The 17,206-nt window shown below is 40.1% G+C and overlaps 1 protein-coding gene across 3 annotated transcripts in view; it reads left to right on the top strand.

Annotated features, from left to right (window-relative positions):
• The window catches only part of gabra3 (gamma-aminobutyric acid type A receptor subunit alpha3), a 105,874-nt gene that overhangs the window by 31,520 nt on the left and 57,148 nt on the right, over positions 1-17,206 (top strand). For all 3 annotated transcript variants that reach the window (XM_051937861.1, XM_022206544.2, XM_022206543.2), the window contains one exon: positions 2,712-2,818. In XM_051937861.1, coding sequence (XP_051793821.1) covers positions 2,733-2,818 — 86 coding nt within the window. In that variant the 5' untranslated portion in view covers positions 2,712-2,732. The remainder of the gene's footprint in view (positions 1-2,711; positions 2,819-17,206) is intronic.

The raw sequence follows: 17,206 nt of genomic DNA, 5'->3' as shown, positions 1-17,206 counted from the left end.
TTCCTTCCCTCTAAAGGGACAAGTGGACCTAAATATGTCAACAAAATGCCGCCCAAAGAACAGGGTCACCAGAGCCCCTCACTGTCGGGATCAGGGTTCAGGTTTCTCCTCTAATTTGTCACAAACATGCCCATGCACGGTAAGATACAGTTGTTTTTAACTCTAGCATCCAATATCACAAAATTAATACAGCAAAACAACACCGTACAGCTCATTTAACAAAGCATCCAAAAGAGGAAAAGCTTCAAAAATGCTGATGTACCCCTGTTTAAACATTTGACATCTTAACGACCTATTAAGCTTTACCATGTCTGCCACAGAAATGCACTCTAGGTATGAAATTAACAACTGGAAAACAAAATAAAATGATGCTTTCTATTTGAGTGAACGAGGCACAGTGTCTGCAGATGGGCTCAAGCCCCATAATACCACCGCCCCACCCACGGCTCAGATAAAACAAATTAGATCTGGAGCCGGGATGCACAAGATATTGGTGGTTGATAGTATTGGTCGATCAGTGAGAAGATTAAATTATTGTTATTGCTCCGATAATGGAATTTCAGCCAATCATAATATCTGTTAACGTGGAGCGCATCAGCAGGCAAGTGACACCACTTAAAAATTTGTATGTGTTTGGTGACATCTGCCTCTTTCTGCTCTGCTTTCTGTGCTGCTGACAGTTTGAGGAAAGAACTGAGTTCAGCACACAAACACAAAGCAGACGAGCCGAAGACAACAATTACCCCAACGTGCAACAAAATCCACCAGTAAAAGAGACAGTAAATTTCACAAGCACATGCTGAACAAGTGGAAAAAACTTGCAAAAATGCTTCTGCGGCAGTCAACTGCATGTAACATTAAGTCTAACGAGCTATGCTTCTCAAACTTGGTTGAACTCTGATAGACTGTCTACCTGTAATACCTGTAAGCACCTTACATCAGCAGCAGCAGGAGGAGGAGGAAAGAGGACAGGATGAATGATGCCACGGAGCAGTTTAAGTAGTCATGGGCTTCACATAACCGTCCATCAGCGCACAGCACATGAAGCTATTCTAATGATTTTTGTAGCCTGTGCATGCTTGTCAGTAAGGACCATGGTGTGGTTTTTTCGCTACACCATAGCTATATTAAACGGAAATGACCAAGAAGTTGACAATAAATCAATGTATCCTTAACTTCGGGGATGTTGAGTATAAGCGTTTAAAAAAGAATCTTGTTAGTGGAAGATACATAAATAACTAATTCTTATGTCAATTCCATATCAGCACATATTTCACCTGAAGTCGTGCCCAATCTGATGATGGCATGTTTTAAACGGCCCGTTTTGGATCAGCAGCTGGAGGCTCAGAGGGCTCCGTTTCCTCCGTGCAGATGTCCCAAACAGAGCAACTATCATAATAACCCAACATAATTACTGTCCAAAAATGGTTTAAGTCCACTCCTCACTGAAGAGTGGGGGATAGAAACAGCTGTGTGGGCTTCTACCCCGGGCCATCAGTAAGCTCTCATTTTATGCAAGTTTAAGTGATTCGATTTGATGTAGGAGATGTGCAATATGTTATTTCTATGTAGGCAGAACGGTGAGAAATCAAAGGAAAAACCAACATACAGCATATTCGTGGGGTGTCGAGCAAAGGTGTTATCAGAACAGCTTTAGTGCACTTTGGCAAGTACGATGTTCTTCCAAAAGATATTCACTCGTTTGCTCTTTTGATGGTGGTGGTGGAGAGCGCTGTCGAACGCATCAGTCTAAAATCTCCCATAGGTGTTCAGCTGGTTTCAAATCTGGTGACTGAAGGTCGTAACATATGATTCACGTTATTGTTGTCATTAGCCATTCAGTGACCCTTTGTATCCAGTGGATGGGGACACTGTCATCCTGGACGAGACCAGCAGGACAGAAATGTTTCATCACAGGATAAAGGCAATCACTCAGAACAACTTTGTACTGATTTGCAGCGATTTTTACTTCTCAAGGGACAAATGGACCCAAAAGCAAGCAAACAAAATGTCCCCCAAAGCATAAAAGAGCTGCCAGATCAAATCACTGTAGGGGACAAGGGTGAAGGTTTTGCCTTTAACTTCCAACTCCGTACATCATTAGGGAAACTTTGACACATTTCCATCCGGCTTTCTGTTGTGATGCAGGCTTGTGAAAAACCAAAGCACTCAGATAATGTTTAATCACTAATTAGATCTGCGTGACCAATTGGTCTGACTGTGCTGAATGTTCCATTGTGATGAGGATAACAAAGGCACAGGATTATTCACCAAAAGAAGTCAGACTATCCCCCTTAAGGAAACAGAAAACTTAGCATTTTACTTAGGAGCACATAAACATCACATTTTCCCCCCAGCACCGATGCTTTACACATTACGTGGACATAAGCCTGGTTTTGATTTGTGCCACCTAATAAACAGACTCACAATATGATGTACTTTTCTGTTGTGGTATAAAAATGTCAGAGTGTCTGTTTAAGACCAAACAAACACCATCAATCATAAGCATCAAAAACATAAAGAGCAGGCAGGTTGAGCGGGGTGATGTATGGTAATTGAGGCTTAAATAGATGATTAGAAACGAGGGGGTAAAGTAGTTCACTTGATGTCCATCCTTCTGTTTTTATTTGTTAAGCTATAAATAAATTGAGATTGTGTCAAGCTGTTTGCCAGTTTCCATCATTCACCATCTCTCTCTGTCGTCTCTGCAGGACTCTGTTGTTTAAACTGATATGGCTGCTGCACTTTGGACGCCTAAATCACTGGACTTGGGCTTGTGGATCCTCTTCCTGCTCCTCAACATCCTTCCTCTAGCCAGGTACAGCAACACACTGTATCATAGCTCCAAGGCTCTGTTTGCAATTTACTCTCCTCCTCTCTCTGAACCCAGTTCATTCCCCTGACTCAGTCTGTGCTATTGATGTGTTTTGTGTAGTAACTGTATTAATCAGGCTCAGTGCTGCAGTAGACATTATAATCTAACCAATGCTATTAGACGCAAAAGAACATCTATATTGGAAGCAAAGGAAAAGCAAGGAATGTTTTAGATGATGGTCTCAGCTGTGAGTGTCAGTTTGTCAAATGAAATAAGCAGAACTCAATAATGGTGCAGAGGAAAACCTTTAGCAATAAATGAACATGGAAGGAATACCCTTAATTCTTTTTTCTCTCTCACTCTCTCCGGAGTTTCTGCACTCAAGGACTTCCTGGACAGCAGTGTGACTTTCACATTTTTGGATGAAGTTTAAAATAGAACATATGGCACCTTGTCCTCAATTAAGCTCAAAAAGAGCAAAAGGAAAGGGAACCGATCCTCCCATCAAAGCCAAGCTTGTGTTCTCCTCTGCATCGGTCTATATTTCACTGACTGCTGAATTAATTTGCATTGTGCTGCACACCACAGCTATGATTGTCCATTCACAGCATTTTCACTCCTGCACCCCGTGCATATTTTTCAGTCTGTGTGTTCAAGTCAGCAGGAAAAAAAAAGAAAACTCTGGCCTGTCGAGGAGTCATTTTAATCACACTCCTTGTAATTTCAAACCAAGAGTTTGCACAGGTTGCCATGTTAGCATTGTTCATGCGGTAGGATGTTATGGCAGGGAGACGCGACAGAGTGTAAATCACTTTAAGATTATGCACGCTAGGAAAGGCTCATCGAACCTGGAAGAAAGCAGGCCTCGGAAGGAAATCAGAACACAGTGACAGGGATTAGCCCAGTTTGCTTTGTCATTGTGCCACTTGGCTCTCCTTGCTTATTAGGAGCACACTGTGCTTGTAATTACATACATTAAAAAGAAATGTGTGGCCAGGAGAAGGTGCTGGCCAAACCTGGCAAAACATCTTTTACAAGAACACACGTCCTTGCCTTACTGTAGTAATACTGTAGGAGGACAGGTTTGCAGATTCACAACATGACAGGTTTTAGTGCATAGATAAATTGTTGGTGCCCACAAAGACATTTTAGCCAGCACCCAAGCTATAAGAATTCCATTTACAAATAATCATTATTATTACCCATTTTCTTAATTGCATTTCATTTACTCAACTATTATTGGTCTTTCTATCAACTGTTTAAAAATAACAGGAAAATATATAGATTTCTATCAAATAAGGTAACGTTGAGTCATAGCCTTGACAGTATGTGGACTGATCACGCCTACTGTGGTGCATAGTCACTCCCCAAAGGCTCATTCTGAGTCAGAAAGAACACTGACAAAACCCAAATTGGCATTGGCTTGCTTGTATTGTGTAAACAATGGTCCAGAATTCAAAGAAATTCAGCTCTCTGAAGATGAAGAAAACGCTGAAATATTCATTTGAGGAGCTGAAAACAATGGATTTAGGCAGTTTTTGTAGAAAAACAATACCCAAAGGATGAATTTATCAGATTTGTAAAAGATTCATGCCTGTCGGTCAACCAACTGACTCACTTATCACTTCAGCTCTGCGTTACACTTCTACAACGCTATCATTGTCACATTGTTATACCTGACAGATTACCAAAAGATCAAAGCAGATACAGCAGAACTAGAGATCTCTGCCGTCTTCCATTCAAGCATTCACCTGCCTTCTCAAAAACATGGTCGCTGTCAGATAGTCAGAATTAATTAAATCCTATGTCTTTACCTAAACACTTGATGTGAAGAAGAATTCATAAGGACATAAGAAGAGACAACTGCAGTGGATCTGCACTTACAGTAATCACGCAACAGTGGATGTTGCTGATGTAGGTCTGCTGTGGATGGCATGCTGCTTGAATATTGCTGCCACAAGGAGTTGTAAGACAGCACTATCTCCTGTCGTTTTAATGAATGATGGTCCAGTGTATCTTATCCTCAAGGAAGTAAGACAGGAATCATTTAAGCACTTTTCTTTAGCATTTAAAAAATGTGACCAGCAGCTCTTATAATTGAGAAACATTCCTAAGAACAAGAAAAGCACTCAGAGAGCACAGTACTAGGCCAAAGCTGCTCATTCACTATCATTTCCTGCTGAAATGTTGAAAAAATTCATGGAAGAAATCACGGCAACAGAGGATGTGCATCCAGAAGCAAAAGGACCTTGCGCTGAGCACAGGTGTGTGTTATGCATGTGTACATTATGTGCGGATACCGAATCACGTGACCTAAATATGTAGCGGGCGGCAGGAATTGATGGGACTCTGAAACACCCTCACAATTTAATCAGCTGGTCCTTGTATGATTTCTGACGGATAGGTCCTGATTCGTACGCAGCAGTGGATGTGTAGGAGGATCGCAATCAAGTGATCGTCAGCAGGCAGCTGATGTAGTGTTCACTTGTTGTCATAGTTACAGTGACACTGTGCCGCCATCTTGCAATGACACAAATCTTTAACAAATTTGTAGATCCAGGCTATAAGCCTCATCACTGCTAAAATCTAATCACTTGGTCCTTGTGTCATTTCTGACCTCTCAAAATTTCATCCAAATCCGTTAGTCCGTTTTTGAGTAATGTTGCTAACAGAAACAAATGCTGATTGTCACATAACTCCACCGTTCCTTGGCGGAGTAAAAAATGAGCATTTCGCTACTGACAAACCTGAAGTCTGCATTACCCAACATGCATTTCAACTACCAGCATATTCAGGCATGTGTCTGTAGTGACGAATGGAGCCTCAAGCAGAGACGAAAAGCAGACTTTAGAAGTCTGAAAAACTGTCAGACTGGACTACAGAGACACGATAGATGCATTTTTATAATACAGACATGATGCATGCATTTTTAGATTCTGTGTGACTTCTGTTTGCTAAGGTTCTAACTAATCTTAGCTAACTATCAAGAAATCATTTTTAAAAAGACGCTCTGTATAACAGCAGAACTTTGCTCTGAATCCGCTTTCTTCAGCATCAGAGTATTTAGCGACGACCTCCCACACATCCAATAGATCCACTAGAACAGAACAACTAGTACCCGATTCTAATGAAAATTCTTAACGGTTTCACTTTGCCAAAATGTGAACAAATATAGCCGTCTCAATTCTGTCTGTATGGGGCAAAATACAGTAAATAATTAACCACAGCAGCTTAAAACTGATCCTTGCAAGTGTCACCTTATTCACTGAAACAAGAATTAGTTTTGTTAATATATTCACAGTTTGAAAATTGCTAATTGGAGCCTGACCTTGGTTTGACCCGTCAGCATGAAGCCGGAGCAGAACGTTAAAGACAGAAATGCTGGCATTAGTATTCGGGATGTGAGCATAATTAAAATATAGAGAAAATCACTAGATATGATGAGAGCAGTAGGTTAATAATAGAAAAGTGTTAAGAGTGGACATATTGATGGACAGAAAATTGTCATCACGCCCCCTTTCCAGCATTGCTCAAGCAGTAAATGAAAATTCTTTATGCATGAACCTGAGGCAGTGCGTCAAAACCATTTTCACAAGTAATCATTCTCAACTTATTTGCAACAGGATGCAGCACACATATGTAAAGTCTTTGCACAGCAGCCTTAACACATTAAGTTCAGTTTAACTTGCGCTAAATAAGACTTCACATTAATTCATGTCCATGCGCTGCCTCTGGAGAAATCCAAACCTGAACTAAAACTGGCATTTCGCTTGCAATATGCATCTGAAAGTAAAAGTGTATGTTAACTGTCCGTCAAAGTTTCGGAATAATCCTCAGCGTGCACATGCTCCACGAATATCTGCGTATCAGCAAAGCCGTTTCTCTCTGAGAACTGCCACCTCCCTGATGCCCACTGATGCTATCGGCAGGCTCCAAATCGGCTTTACTACAGTTGAGGCAGGAGACTTTTCTAATGGATTAAGGTGTAAGACAAATCCGCTATATAAGGGGTCTGTCATTCTGCACATCACCAAATTTCCTCATTTCCTTCACACAGAGAGTGGGGACATGATTAAGCTATTATTCCCAGCAATCCACGTATTACATATGAATGAGAACGTTACAGCGGAGGTCCATCAATCCTTCCCCTTCCACCCCCGCCTCCACCTCACACAATCAACACTTAACAGGCGTGGACAGTCGGGCCTGTCTTGGTGTCTATTTTGTTTGTAATCTGTTGCCAAGCTTCTGGCTAACGTGGCACATAATCAATAGCTATAAGCATGAGATTGCTATACGTAGACTTTGCCAGCGCCTTTCGCTTGCTCTGAAGTTGCCCGGCCTCAATTCGCTTTCCGAGTCCGTCTCACATGAATTATTCACCGCATGGCAGAGAGGGGCGTCGCTGCGAGATGTGACCTGGTCAACAGATAACATTCTGTTTCGGTAGTGTTGTCAAGGTTAATGTGTCACAGGTCCGGACAAGGGTAATGCATTCATCCCTGAGCCACTTTGCTGATTGAATGACAAGAAAAATAGTTTCGGCTGAAGAAAAAGAAAGTCAAAGGTTCAGAGGGTGTAATTAATGTCAAGTCAGAATTTATCCATCAAGATTTGCCGATTTTACGTGCAGTTTTACATTTGCATTTAATGAAAAATCTTTAATTTTTTATGGCAGGGCTTGTATGGTTTTACTCCCTAGTTTACCTGGTGAAGGTGGCAGTGGACTCCACAGACAGAGCAGCAAGACATTTCAAGTGTCTTATTATTTATCAACAGTGGAAGACAGACAGACAACTGCATCCACACGCCATTAACACCAAAGTGGAACCACAAACTAGTTCTGTAGCATCTGATGGACGCCTAACATAGATGGCCAGGGAAATCAATTCAACCTTCACCTTAGTTTTCACTTTGAAATAAGTAGTTTAGATAAAAGATTAATAGTGAATTTGTTTAACCTCATGTGGATTGTCTGCCGCCCATCTCAGTGATTAAACCTTTAAATAAAATGATTACAATTAACAGGAATGATGGTCAGAACCTTGAAAATAAAACCTGCATTTATTTTTAAAAATACAGCTCTTTTTCATTTAGTTTAATTCCTCTTCCGTATTCAACTGTTCTTAATTCTTCTGAAGTTTTATTGATCTGTTTTCTAATTACCTGCAGCTCTTGTCAATAATCTATTTATAAAGTAGCTGCTATGTTGAGTAACCGGCACAGAAAAGCTTGATTTCCTGAAGTGCACACCAGCTGTAAACAGCTACAGAAATCATGCTTGTAGCAGCAGCAGCAGTCTCATGTGTAACCGGTGGCCTGCAGCAGCCCAAATTCTTTAAAATTTCATCGACCTGCACTCTATTACTTCAGAGTTTCAGTCAATTTTCTGTTGATATAGTGAGGATGTGGTCAATGAGGTTCAAAGTAATTAGTGGACATCGCCAGCAGGCATGAATCAAAATGGAGCAGGAATGGATTTCCCAGAAGCTGTGTGCACACTCGACAGACCCCTCAGTCCTGGAAATGCTGAACTAATGTCTGATGCCTCTCAGAAAAGCCCCTGAAGATATTACCAGCCCATGAAATTGTTAGATTAAATTGTGTTTTTGTTGTTCTAACATAACTCAAGCAGTATCCTTGTGTGGTTTATTTCATTTTTGGGGGGGGAGAAAAGGCTGTGACTCACTTTCCATGGAGCACTGTATATGAAACATACTCGTTTCAGTGCATCTCATACTCCTCGCCAGCAGCAACGTCCGCCCCCGACTCCGTCTGATGTTGAATCTGAGTCTGAATCGGGAAAGCCATGAATAAACAAGCCGTTCAATACAGATTAAAATCCTTAAGCCTCACGCTGCCTTTGAAAATATCATGCAGACTAACTCCAAGTGCTGGAAACAAAAGGTTTGTAATGGATTTTCATTGAATTTGGAAACAAATTACAACTGAACGTTTATTTCATCAAGTTCTAGCATGAAACTTTTAAGTTGCAGTTGGCAAAGAACCACTCGTGGTGAGTTTAATTGAAATCATACCTAGTTGTATACCTGCACTCATTTCCTCTTATCTGACAAAAAAAAAAAAAAAAAAACCTGCCTTAAGTTTCTTCCCTGTTGCCTAATATTTAATCATAAAACGTAAGGAGAGAATCTGTGCAACAATAAAGAATATCTTTCCAGCTGTACTACATACTGTGATTTAACAACCACAAGAGAAGCATCTGACTTCCTTGGCAGTTCATCAAATAGCTTTTTGGGGAGCGGACAATTAAATAATAATTCCTATAGGGTGGATGATTATGATTCTCCAGCCTGTGCTTCGAGAAATGTTTGGCAGAGCCGATTTGTTGTATCACAGAATCGAGATGAACACAATATCTGTCCATTTAAAATGTAATTACCACTAGATAAGCTGATAATCATTCTACGCGCAAATATTTGTCAGCTCGCTCATCCTTTTTAGTGTTGTGATTGTTTAACAGATTCCAGCTGTGGATCAAACGCTTCCACTATCAATGATGTTAAACTGGTAATAAACGACTAGTAATTACCCCTCTGTTAAATCTTGGCGTTGTAAGCACAGATTAACCGTTCTGCTCACAATGTTTGGTTTGTTGCTCGTGATCCGAAGTACGACTACAGCCCACTTGTAGCTTGTTCTAACAGTGGTAACAGCCTGGGAAAAGAACCAAAGCAAGCCTTATGGGAAGTGGACTCAAGTAAAATGGAAATACTTCTAAGTTCACAAGGCACCCGAGATTGTCATTACACCATACATTTTGTCTTGGGCTGGTTTTGACACGTGGTCTTGGCAGATGGTTGTTCTTATTGTACAAGGACTTTTAGTTATTAAATACAACATTATTTAATGGGATGAATGCTCCCTTGCAATACAGCAAGAGAAAAGGCAATTCCTGTCCCCCTTCTGTTGAAGAGATCCATTAGCCAAAGGAGTAATTGGGCTTGCTTAATTGTATATTGAAAACAATTTCGAGCATTAATCATGTTTTTGCTTCACTTCCAGTAAATGCCGTTACTGCTAGTAAGAAAAATGTGCTTATTATCAGACTTTCATTGCAATAAAGTCCCCAAAAATGAGTTTGTGTATCAAAATTACATATTTAGAAATTGCTTCCTGTACAAATTACAGATTTATTTAGCCACCCCACCTACCCTCTCACTGCAGCTGAAGGACACCAGCTCATCTACAACTCTGCTGTTAAAACTACACCACACAATGGCAAGCTGCAGTATTAGAGTTATTCAGCTATACTTGCTTGAATCGGAGACCAATTTGGAAGAAGGAAAATAATACAAAAAAATCCCAGTTGAAAGGATGGGTTAATAAAGTTTATATGGTATGAAATCTGCCTGAATCTGTGCTTCTGAGACTGTCATCAGTACACTGCAGTGTTGACTGCTTTTTCATCATGATGTCTTTTCCAGCATATAAAAAAAAAAAAAAAACATTATTGATGCATTAACAGGGCAAAATAAACACAATTTTCATTGGAAATAGCATATGCGCTCTTTTTTTTTTTACTGTCTTGCCTGCTCAGTCAGAGGCAGTTACATTCATTCATGTCATATTAACATAGTAGCAGAAGTCTAGCGGGAAAACATTTACAGGAAAGTTAAACTTGGCAGTTAAACTCAACAACTATGTGTGAAAACTGATGCAACAGACCTAAAATATAGGAGCTTGAGTCCTTTTTGTTTAAACACTGGGTACAGTCCAGCACTAAGCTACTTACTTTTAAAATGCTTTACACACTGGCAAGATTAATGGTTTTATATCTACATATGAAAGAATCAGTGCCTGTACAGGGAAAGGAATTTAACTCTTGCGATTGTTTCTGAATAATAAGAATGAAGACAGCATAACACCCGGAGAACCAGCAGTGCAGCTGTTAGATTGTATTTCCTTCACAGTTTCTATTGCTCCACATGAGAGGTGTCGCAGGTGGTGATGTGATACCAGGTCGTTATATAGGCGTCTTTCTGGAAGTGACAAGGCACTGATTAGAGCATTGCCTGCATGCTTTTGACAGCATCCCAGGTGTGGAATGTGGCCCTTTAGCTGGTTTACGGTCCACTTGGCCTCTTCCTGGATTTTCTTGCCTCATTAATCCAGCTTTTCTACCTGTTACTTATCAAATGTGTTTTCAGCCACTTTCTTTTATTCAAACAAATAAAAAAAGACTGAGTGGAAATGAAGAATCTAGATATTACCAAGAGGGCTTTAGGCTTGGAAAACTTGTTGCAAATGGAAACAGACTTGAGGAAATATAGCAGCAGACAACACACATGGCAGCTGATGATGAGGACTAAATTCAACAACAGTATGTGTAGATGCATCCAACTAAATGGAAACATGAATCCAAATGCCTTTAAGTTTCCTTTGCTGATTTTTTTATAATTCATTTAAAGACCTCTTGGATATTTCTTTTAGCTCTCAACCAGGCGTAAACTAACCGTGTCGTCACCCGTTGGTTTCAACACCGAGAAAATGAAGCCCGGATTTTGCTACTTCCTGGTCGCCGTTTTGGATTTTTTGAAGCCAGTGACGTAAAAAGCGTCAAACAGACTGGACCAGAGAGCAACTAGGGGCAAGATTGGCTGAAGACTCTCTTATCCCACCCACGTTTTACCGCAGAGGCTTCTGTTGCCGTCTATCAAGTATAACCACGCCCCCTGGCTCCGCCAACTTTAACGATTTATTTAAAATTCAGTATTGATTTATTTTAAGATCGGCCACCTGATCTCTCATTTTGACCATGAAAACTAACGGGAAAAAATCCTGAGCTGTAGAACATCAGTCTATCAAATTTTATTTTTTCCAAAAATGAATTGGGGTCTATGAAGAAAAAGCTTTTTGGAGCCAACCCTAGCGGACGGCGGGATATTGCACGTTTTTGACACTTCCGAGTGGGCTTCAATTCTGGAGCCAGATGCTACGTCCACTATATATATACACAGTCTATGCTCTCAACATGTCCATATATTTTTTTCATTTGTTCAAAGACACACCATCAGGAAAATAAGCAGTCAACAACGTGGCAAAGTATTTACACCTTGAACGGCTGAAACCAATGACAGTCTCAAAACCATGAATTCAGTCATTCGAGGTTTCATACTGAACAAATCTCAGGAAACAATTCTGTCAATTTGCAGGGTAAGGCTTTCTGTGTCATTCTTCTTCAGGACTGGTTTCCAGTTTGAATGTGTAGGGCTGAGTTGCTGCAACATTATATCTTACCATTCCATCATATATAAAATAGTTTTGCTGCGTTTGAGCAGTGGGTAGGCACTTTATAGAAATCTAGCTGGCCTGAAGTCAGTTACATGCAAACATTATCTCTGAATACTATTACTTAACTAGAAAAGCACTCAGAGTGCAGACCTCCGCTAAGGATAGAGAGGAAAACAGGAAACCCATGCAGTAAAGGAGCATGAGCTGGAATCAAACCTGCGTCTCTGACAGTTCTGTTTACGAATCACCTTCTTAACCAGTTGAGCTATTGGACACCTTGCTCCAATTTGTTGGACTACATACTAACCTATGATGTTTTGTCCTATTTTTGACCACATACTAAAACATACTAAAAAATTCAAAGTGATCCAGAATCCAGGATCCTTTCCGGATTGCCACCAAAATTAAATCAGCTCTTCCTCTTACCATAGTCTACATTCCCTCCAAATTTCATGTGAATCTGCCCAGGTGTTTTTGAGTTATCTTGCTAACAGACAGACAGACACAAATGCCGGGTGTCACATAACTTCCTTGGCGGAGGTAAATATCTACGACTTCTTTCCATATTGCCTTCATAAGTTCCGCTAGCAAATATGTTCTATTAAAACTACAATGATTTCTTTGCAAGACATCGACTATTTTGATAATCATTTAAGACATTTTTCAAGCAAATCTGCTAAAGGTTTAGCTTGATCAATTGTCAGAATCACCAACTTTATTGTATTTTCTTTATTTTAGTAAATATCTTATCGTTTTGGCCTATATGCTAGAAAAAAAGCATAAATGCAACTTTAGGAATTAAAAAAATGTCCTTATGAGCTTCTTGATTGGATTTATTAATCAAGACAACAAAGAGTAAGTTAATCCTGATGATAATCCTTTTCAGTTTATGTTTTCACGCCATAAAGTGACCATTATCACTGTGGATCACTCTCGTACATATGGACCACTGGGAGCCTCATCCACCTTCTAAAGGGCCCAGTAGGGCATTCTCACCCCCAGTTTAATGGATCTCCATTATCAGCATTAATGGTTCCGGGGCCATGATTTTGGAACAAAAAAGAGGAACAAGTCCACATTTGGTGATTGGATGAGTCAGGGGATGTGTACGTTAGAAGAATTTCATCCAGGAGTCTTGGGTTCAAGTCCATAATTGTAGTAGTATTTTTTCACAAGTCTTTCTTTTTATCGTGCTGTTTTTCACTCTGTGTTTAGTTGCAGTTTCAGTTGGTGACTGAAACTACTTGGCTACATTCAGAAAAAGATCAAGCAGGGTTTGGGTTAAAATTTACCCTGATGCTACGTTTATCACATGTTGCAAAGCTCCATCTTTTACGTTTCCAGGGTGACGACTCCACCAGAAGCTTTACATTCATTTAGTCACACAACCATATAAGGTCGCCTGCGTCATCAAGGTTGCTTTCTGTTTGTCAAAGATCAGACTGGACAATAACAAGCCTACTGAGCCTCCTAGAAGGTTGAGGACGTTCCCATATGTACAAGAATGATCTGTAGTGATAACAGCTGTTTAATGGGATGAAAATGTCCGAAGTGAGTGCTGCAGCATCAAAGTCTCACCATGTTGTTCACAGCAAATATGAGAAATGTGGCTTCACCACAAATTTCATCACAGATTTGACCTTTAAACTAAGATTCCATTATGTTCAGTATATTACTTAAATTGATCGGGGTAGGGTTAGGGTTAGACGTGTGGTGTATGGAAAGTCACCTGGATGTCCTTAATGTCGCAGTGTGGTTGGCTGCTGTGACTGACACAGGTCGACACAACCCGCTTTTACTGCAGAGGATAGTCTAACAACACCGACAAAAAACTTAATGTAAACAACTTAATGTTTAGTAGGCACATTTACCACCCTATTTATGCACTTGCTTATTCTAATATGACACCCTACCTGCGAGTAATATACACTACGGTGAATAACATTTACATCTCTTTAGAGGTTAGAAATAGTCATTTCAGCTGGAGTCAGCCAAAAAGACAGAGAGAAATCAAGTTGAGAGGAGCAAGAAGAGAGAGAACATGTGCTACTGAGAGGAAAAACGATGAAAGGATAACACCGCTGTCAAGGCTGGAAGAGGGAGGATCTCCAATATTTTCAGCCTCTTGTTTCACAGAGGACCAAACATTGTAATGTGCACTGTCCAGCCAGATGGGGATACATATGTGGGTTGTAAAGTACTGTTGTATGTACCCTAAAGATGACTGAATCAAGGCAATTCAGGCTGTGTAAAAAGAAATATGTACTCATTAGGTGGTTAGAAATTACATAGAGTGCAAGACTTGTTACAACAAACTCGGCATAGTCTTGTTTGATGCATTGGGTCCTTCTTTTAGCTTTAATAACACCGTATTCCTGGAAAAAATTGTAATGAGATTTTGAATTAAAAAAAGGGGATGGGACTTCAAGATCTACAGCAGTTGCGTGGTTTTTAATCTAGCTTTCCTGGGGCTTTGTAGGAAATTGTTTGCCATATGAAATCGTCTAATAATCCTGTCCTCCATGAAAAATAACCATTTTGGTTTTGTTTTTTTACAGTCAGGTTTCACAGCACTCATGGAGCATACTTAGTTATAAATGATATCTTCATTGCTGCTGATGGCGCTTTTGTAATCCCTGTAGATATCAGTACATACGACACCATGGGCCGAGGCTTTCTTCTAAATAAGCCAGAGAAACTAGGTTGGTGTCACAAGTGTTCATATCACACGTTTCAGATCGTATCTTTGCGTTAGATAATTTCCTGCTGCTGTCGGGAGGGAGAGTTGTCCTATCTAGCATATTTCTTTTACGGTGATGTGTCACTAAATAAAATATCTGCTTCCTTGTGAAATATCGCCATTACATGACTTTTCGAAATACAGTTGTTACTCTGAATATGAAATGAATTAATTGCAGCAACACCTTGCTGTGGCTCTCCACATGGAACCTTGCCTTCTTTTTCACATCTGATTGCACAGAAGTAACTGTTATGACAGTAAAACTGAACTGAAACGACCCAGCTCTCATTATTTTCTCAAATATTTCCTCATTTCTTCTTCTGGTATCGGGTTTAATTCGTTCAGATGACGCGACTGCGCTCCGTTAGCAGGCTGAACAGAGACCAGAAAGATGTTTTTCTGACCTTCCTCTGACCTTGGTTGTCTTGGCAGTGAATTAAAGCTAGCTAAAGATCAAGGACAACAAGAGAGGCAAAAACTTAAATTGAAGATAAAGGAAGGCAGAGGCTTTTACATCGATGGACTGGGGAATTGAGACTGTGTGTGGGATGAGCACACAGGGTGTGTGTTGAATGGAAAGAAGAGCAGCGTGCTAGAAAGGAAGTACCAGTGCTGTTTGAAATACACACCAACTGATGTCGTACATTTAAAAACAACTTAACATTTTAGTAGCTTCATCTTCTATTGTAATGTAAGACTTGTGTGATTTCTCTGTGGCTGACAGAATTGTCACACGTTTTTGCAACTTTACTGAGCAAAACGTATGTGCACAGCTCAGACTGCAAAGTGCTACAAGCAATTATTTAGTCCACTTCCGCCAGCAGTCACACACAGTTCTCTCACGACACCATCAGGTACAGGGGCCAGAACTGTAATGTTCGGCTATCCATTGGTAGTACCAGCTGGAAATTAACATTTTCCAATTGATTATTTTACTCCTCTTGTTCCAGTGTGTGAACAGATTGTGCCATAGTCTCCAACTTTTAACTTTAATGGCGATCAATGGGCCAAGGCGGCTACAAATTGGCCTCCACCTCTCATTTTATCTGGAAGTGTTAAACAGATGCTGGGGATGAACTGCTGGCCATGGCTGTCATTACTGCTGAACAACTATTGAAAACCTTTTCCCAAGTTGAAATAGTTTCAGCAGTCCTCTGCTCTGAGCAAGAAATCCAACGCAGTTCTCTTGGCACTGTCTGAAATCTGTAACGGTCTGTTGTCTCAAGTCAATACAGTGGTGTATAGCTCTGAGGAAATGTTCCCAGTGGACACATAACCCAACTTGGCATCCATTGCAAACACACAGTGTAAAGTGTGTCTAGTGGAGGTAGTTTAGGCATTTTCTAAAAATGTCCCCCAGGTATCTACCTTAGAAAGCATGCCAGGTATAGCAAACTGGGAAAAAGCCCAGAGGCCAACCTGGAACATACTGGCAGGATTCCAGCCCAGCCAGCAGAGACCCCATAGAAAAAACACTGGAGGAAGTTACTAGGGAACGATAAATGAATGGCTGGATGAATGGACAGGTGAGTGGACAATGTGGGTGTAGCTCCACAGGTGTGCATTGTGTACAGTGCTCAGAAATTTACTGTAAAAAGTCCAAGAGTTTAAAGGCATTTTAGTGTCTCTATAAGGTTGAAAATGTAAATATCAGGATACTAAGATGCTCACAATGACAAAACCAAAGGTTGACGCCAAGTAAGATAACATTTATTAGGGGTCAGCCAATATATTTTATATAATGAAGGGGACCAATAACCGGTATGTTAAACCGAAAAAATGCTGCAAGTAAAATTTTAAATATTGGTCTGAAAGCTAAGAATAACACAAACCCAAACAGAAGTTTGTGTAGTGCCTTTAAGCACTTTACATAAGTTTAATTTAAAGAGAACTGTTTACCATTCATCCTTTAGTATTGATAGGCTATTACTAATGATGTGTAAACAATCTGATAGTGTTGAGGGAACATCATTGCTCGAAATCACAAAGTGTTGACTGATAAAGAGGAGACTACATCAGAGCCAATTTTTAGGTGCATTTTTTTAAATTAGGATTTGGTTTGAATTAAAAAAGACAATGCCAAAGAACTGGAAAAATGGTAAATGTCAAGCCTTAAAATCAGACAGGTCAATAATCGGTCGACTTCTAAAGTTTATTGTGTTCTCCCTCTGACAGCATGCTGACATGCTAATTAGCAATAAACACAAAGCACAATATTAATTTTGCAAAACTTGGTTCTGGGGATCAACTCATTATTGGATCCAACATTCACTGCATTTTTTGAAAGCCGATTTCAAAAAAATAAATGCGTTTAAAAAATGTCCTTTTCTGATGCAGCTACATCTCTTTAGCTGCAGTTACCACTCCATGATCTCCAACATCGTCTTGCCTACAGT

Source organism: Acanthochromis polyacanthus, chromosome 17 (genome assembly GCF_021347895.1).
Source record: "Acanthochromis polyacanthus isolate Apoly-LR-REF ecotype Palm Island chromosome 17, KAUST_Apoly_ChrSc, whole genome shotgun sequence".
Lineage (NCBI taxonomy): Eukaryota > Metazoa > Chordata > Actinopteri > Pomacentridae > Acanthochromis > Acanthochromis polyacanthus.
This window is presented reverse-complemented; position numbering and strand designations above follow the sequence as displayed.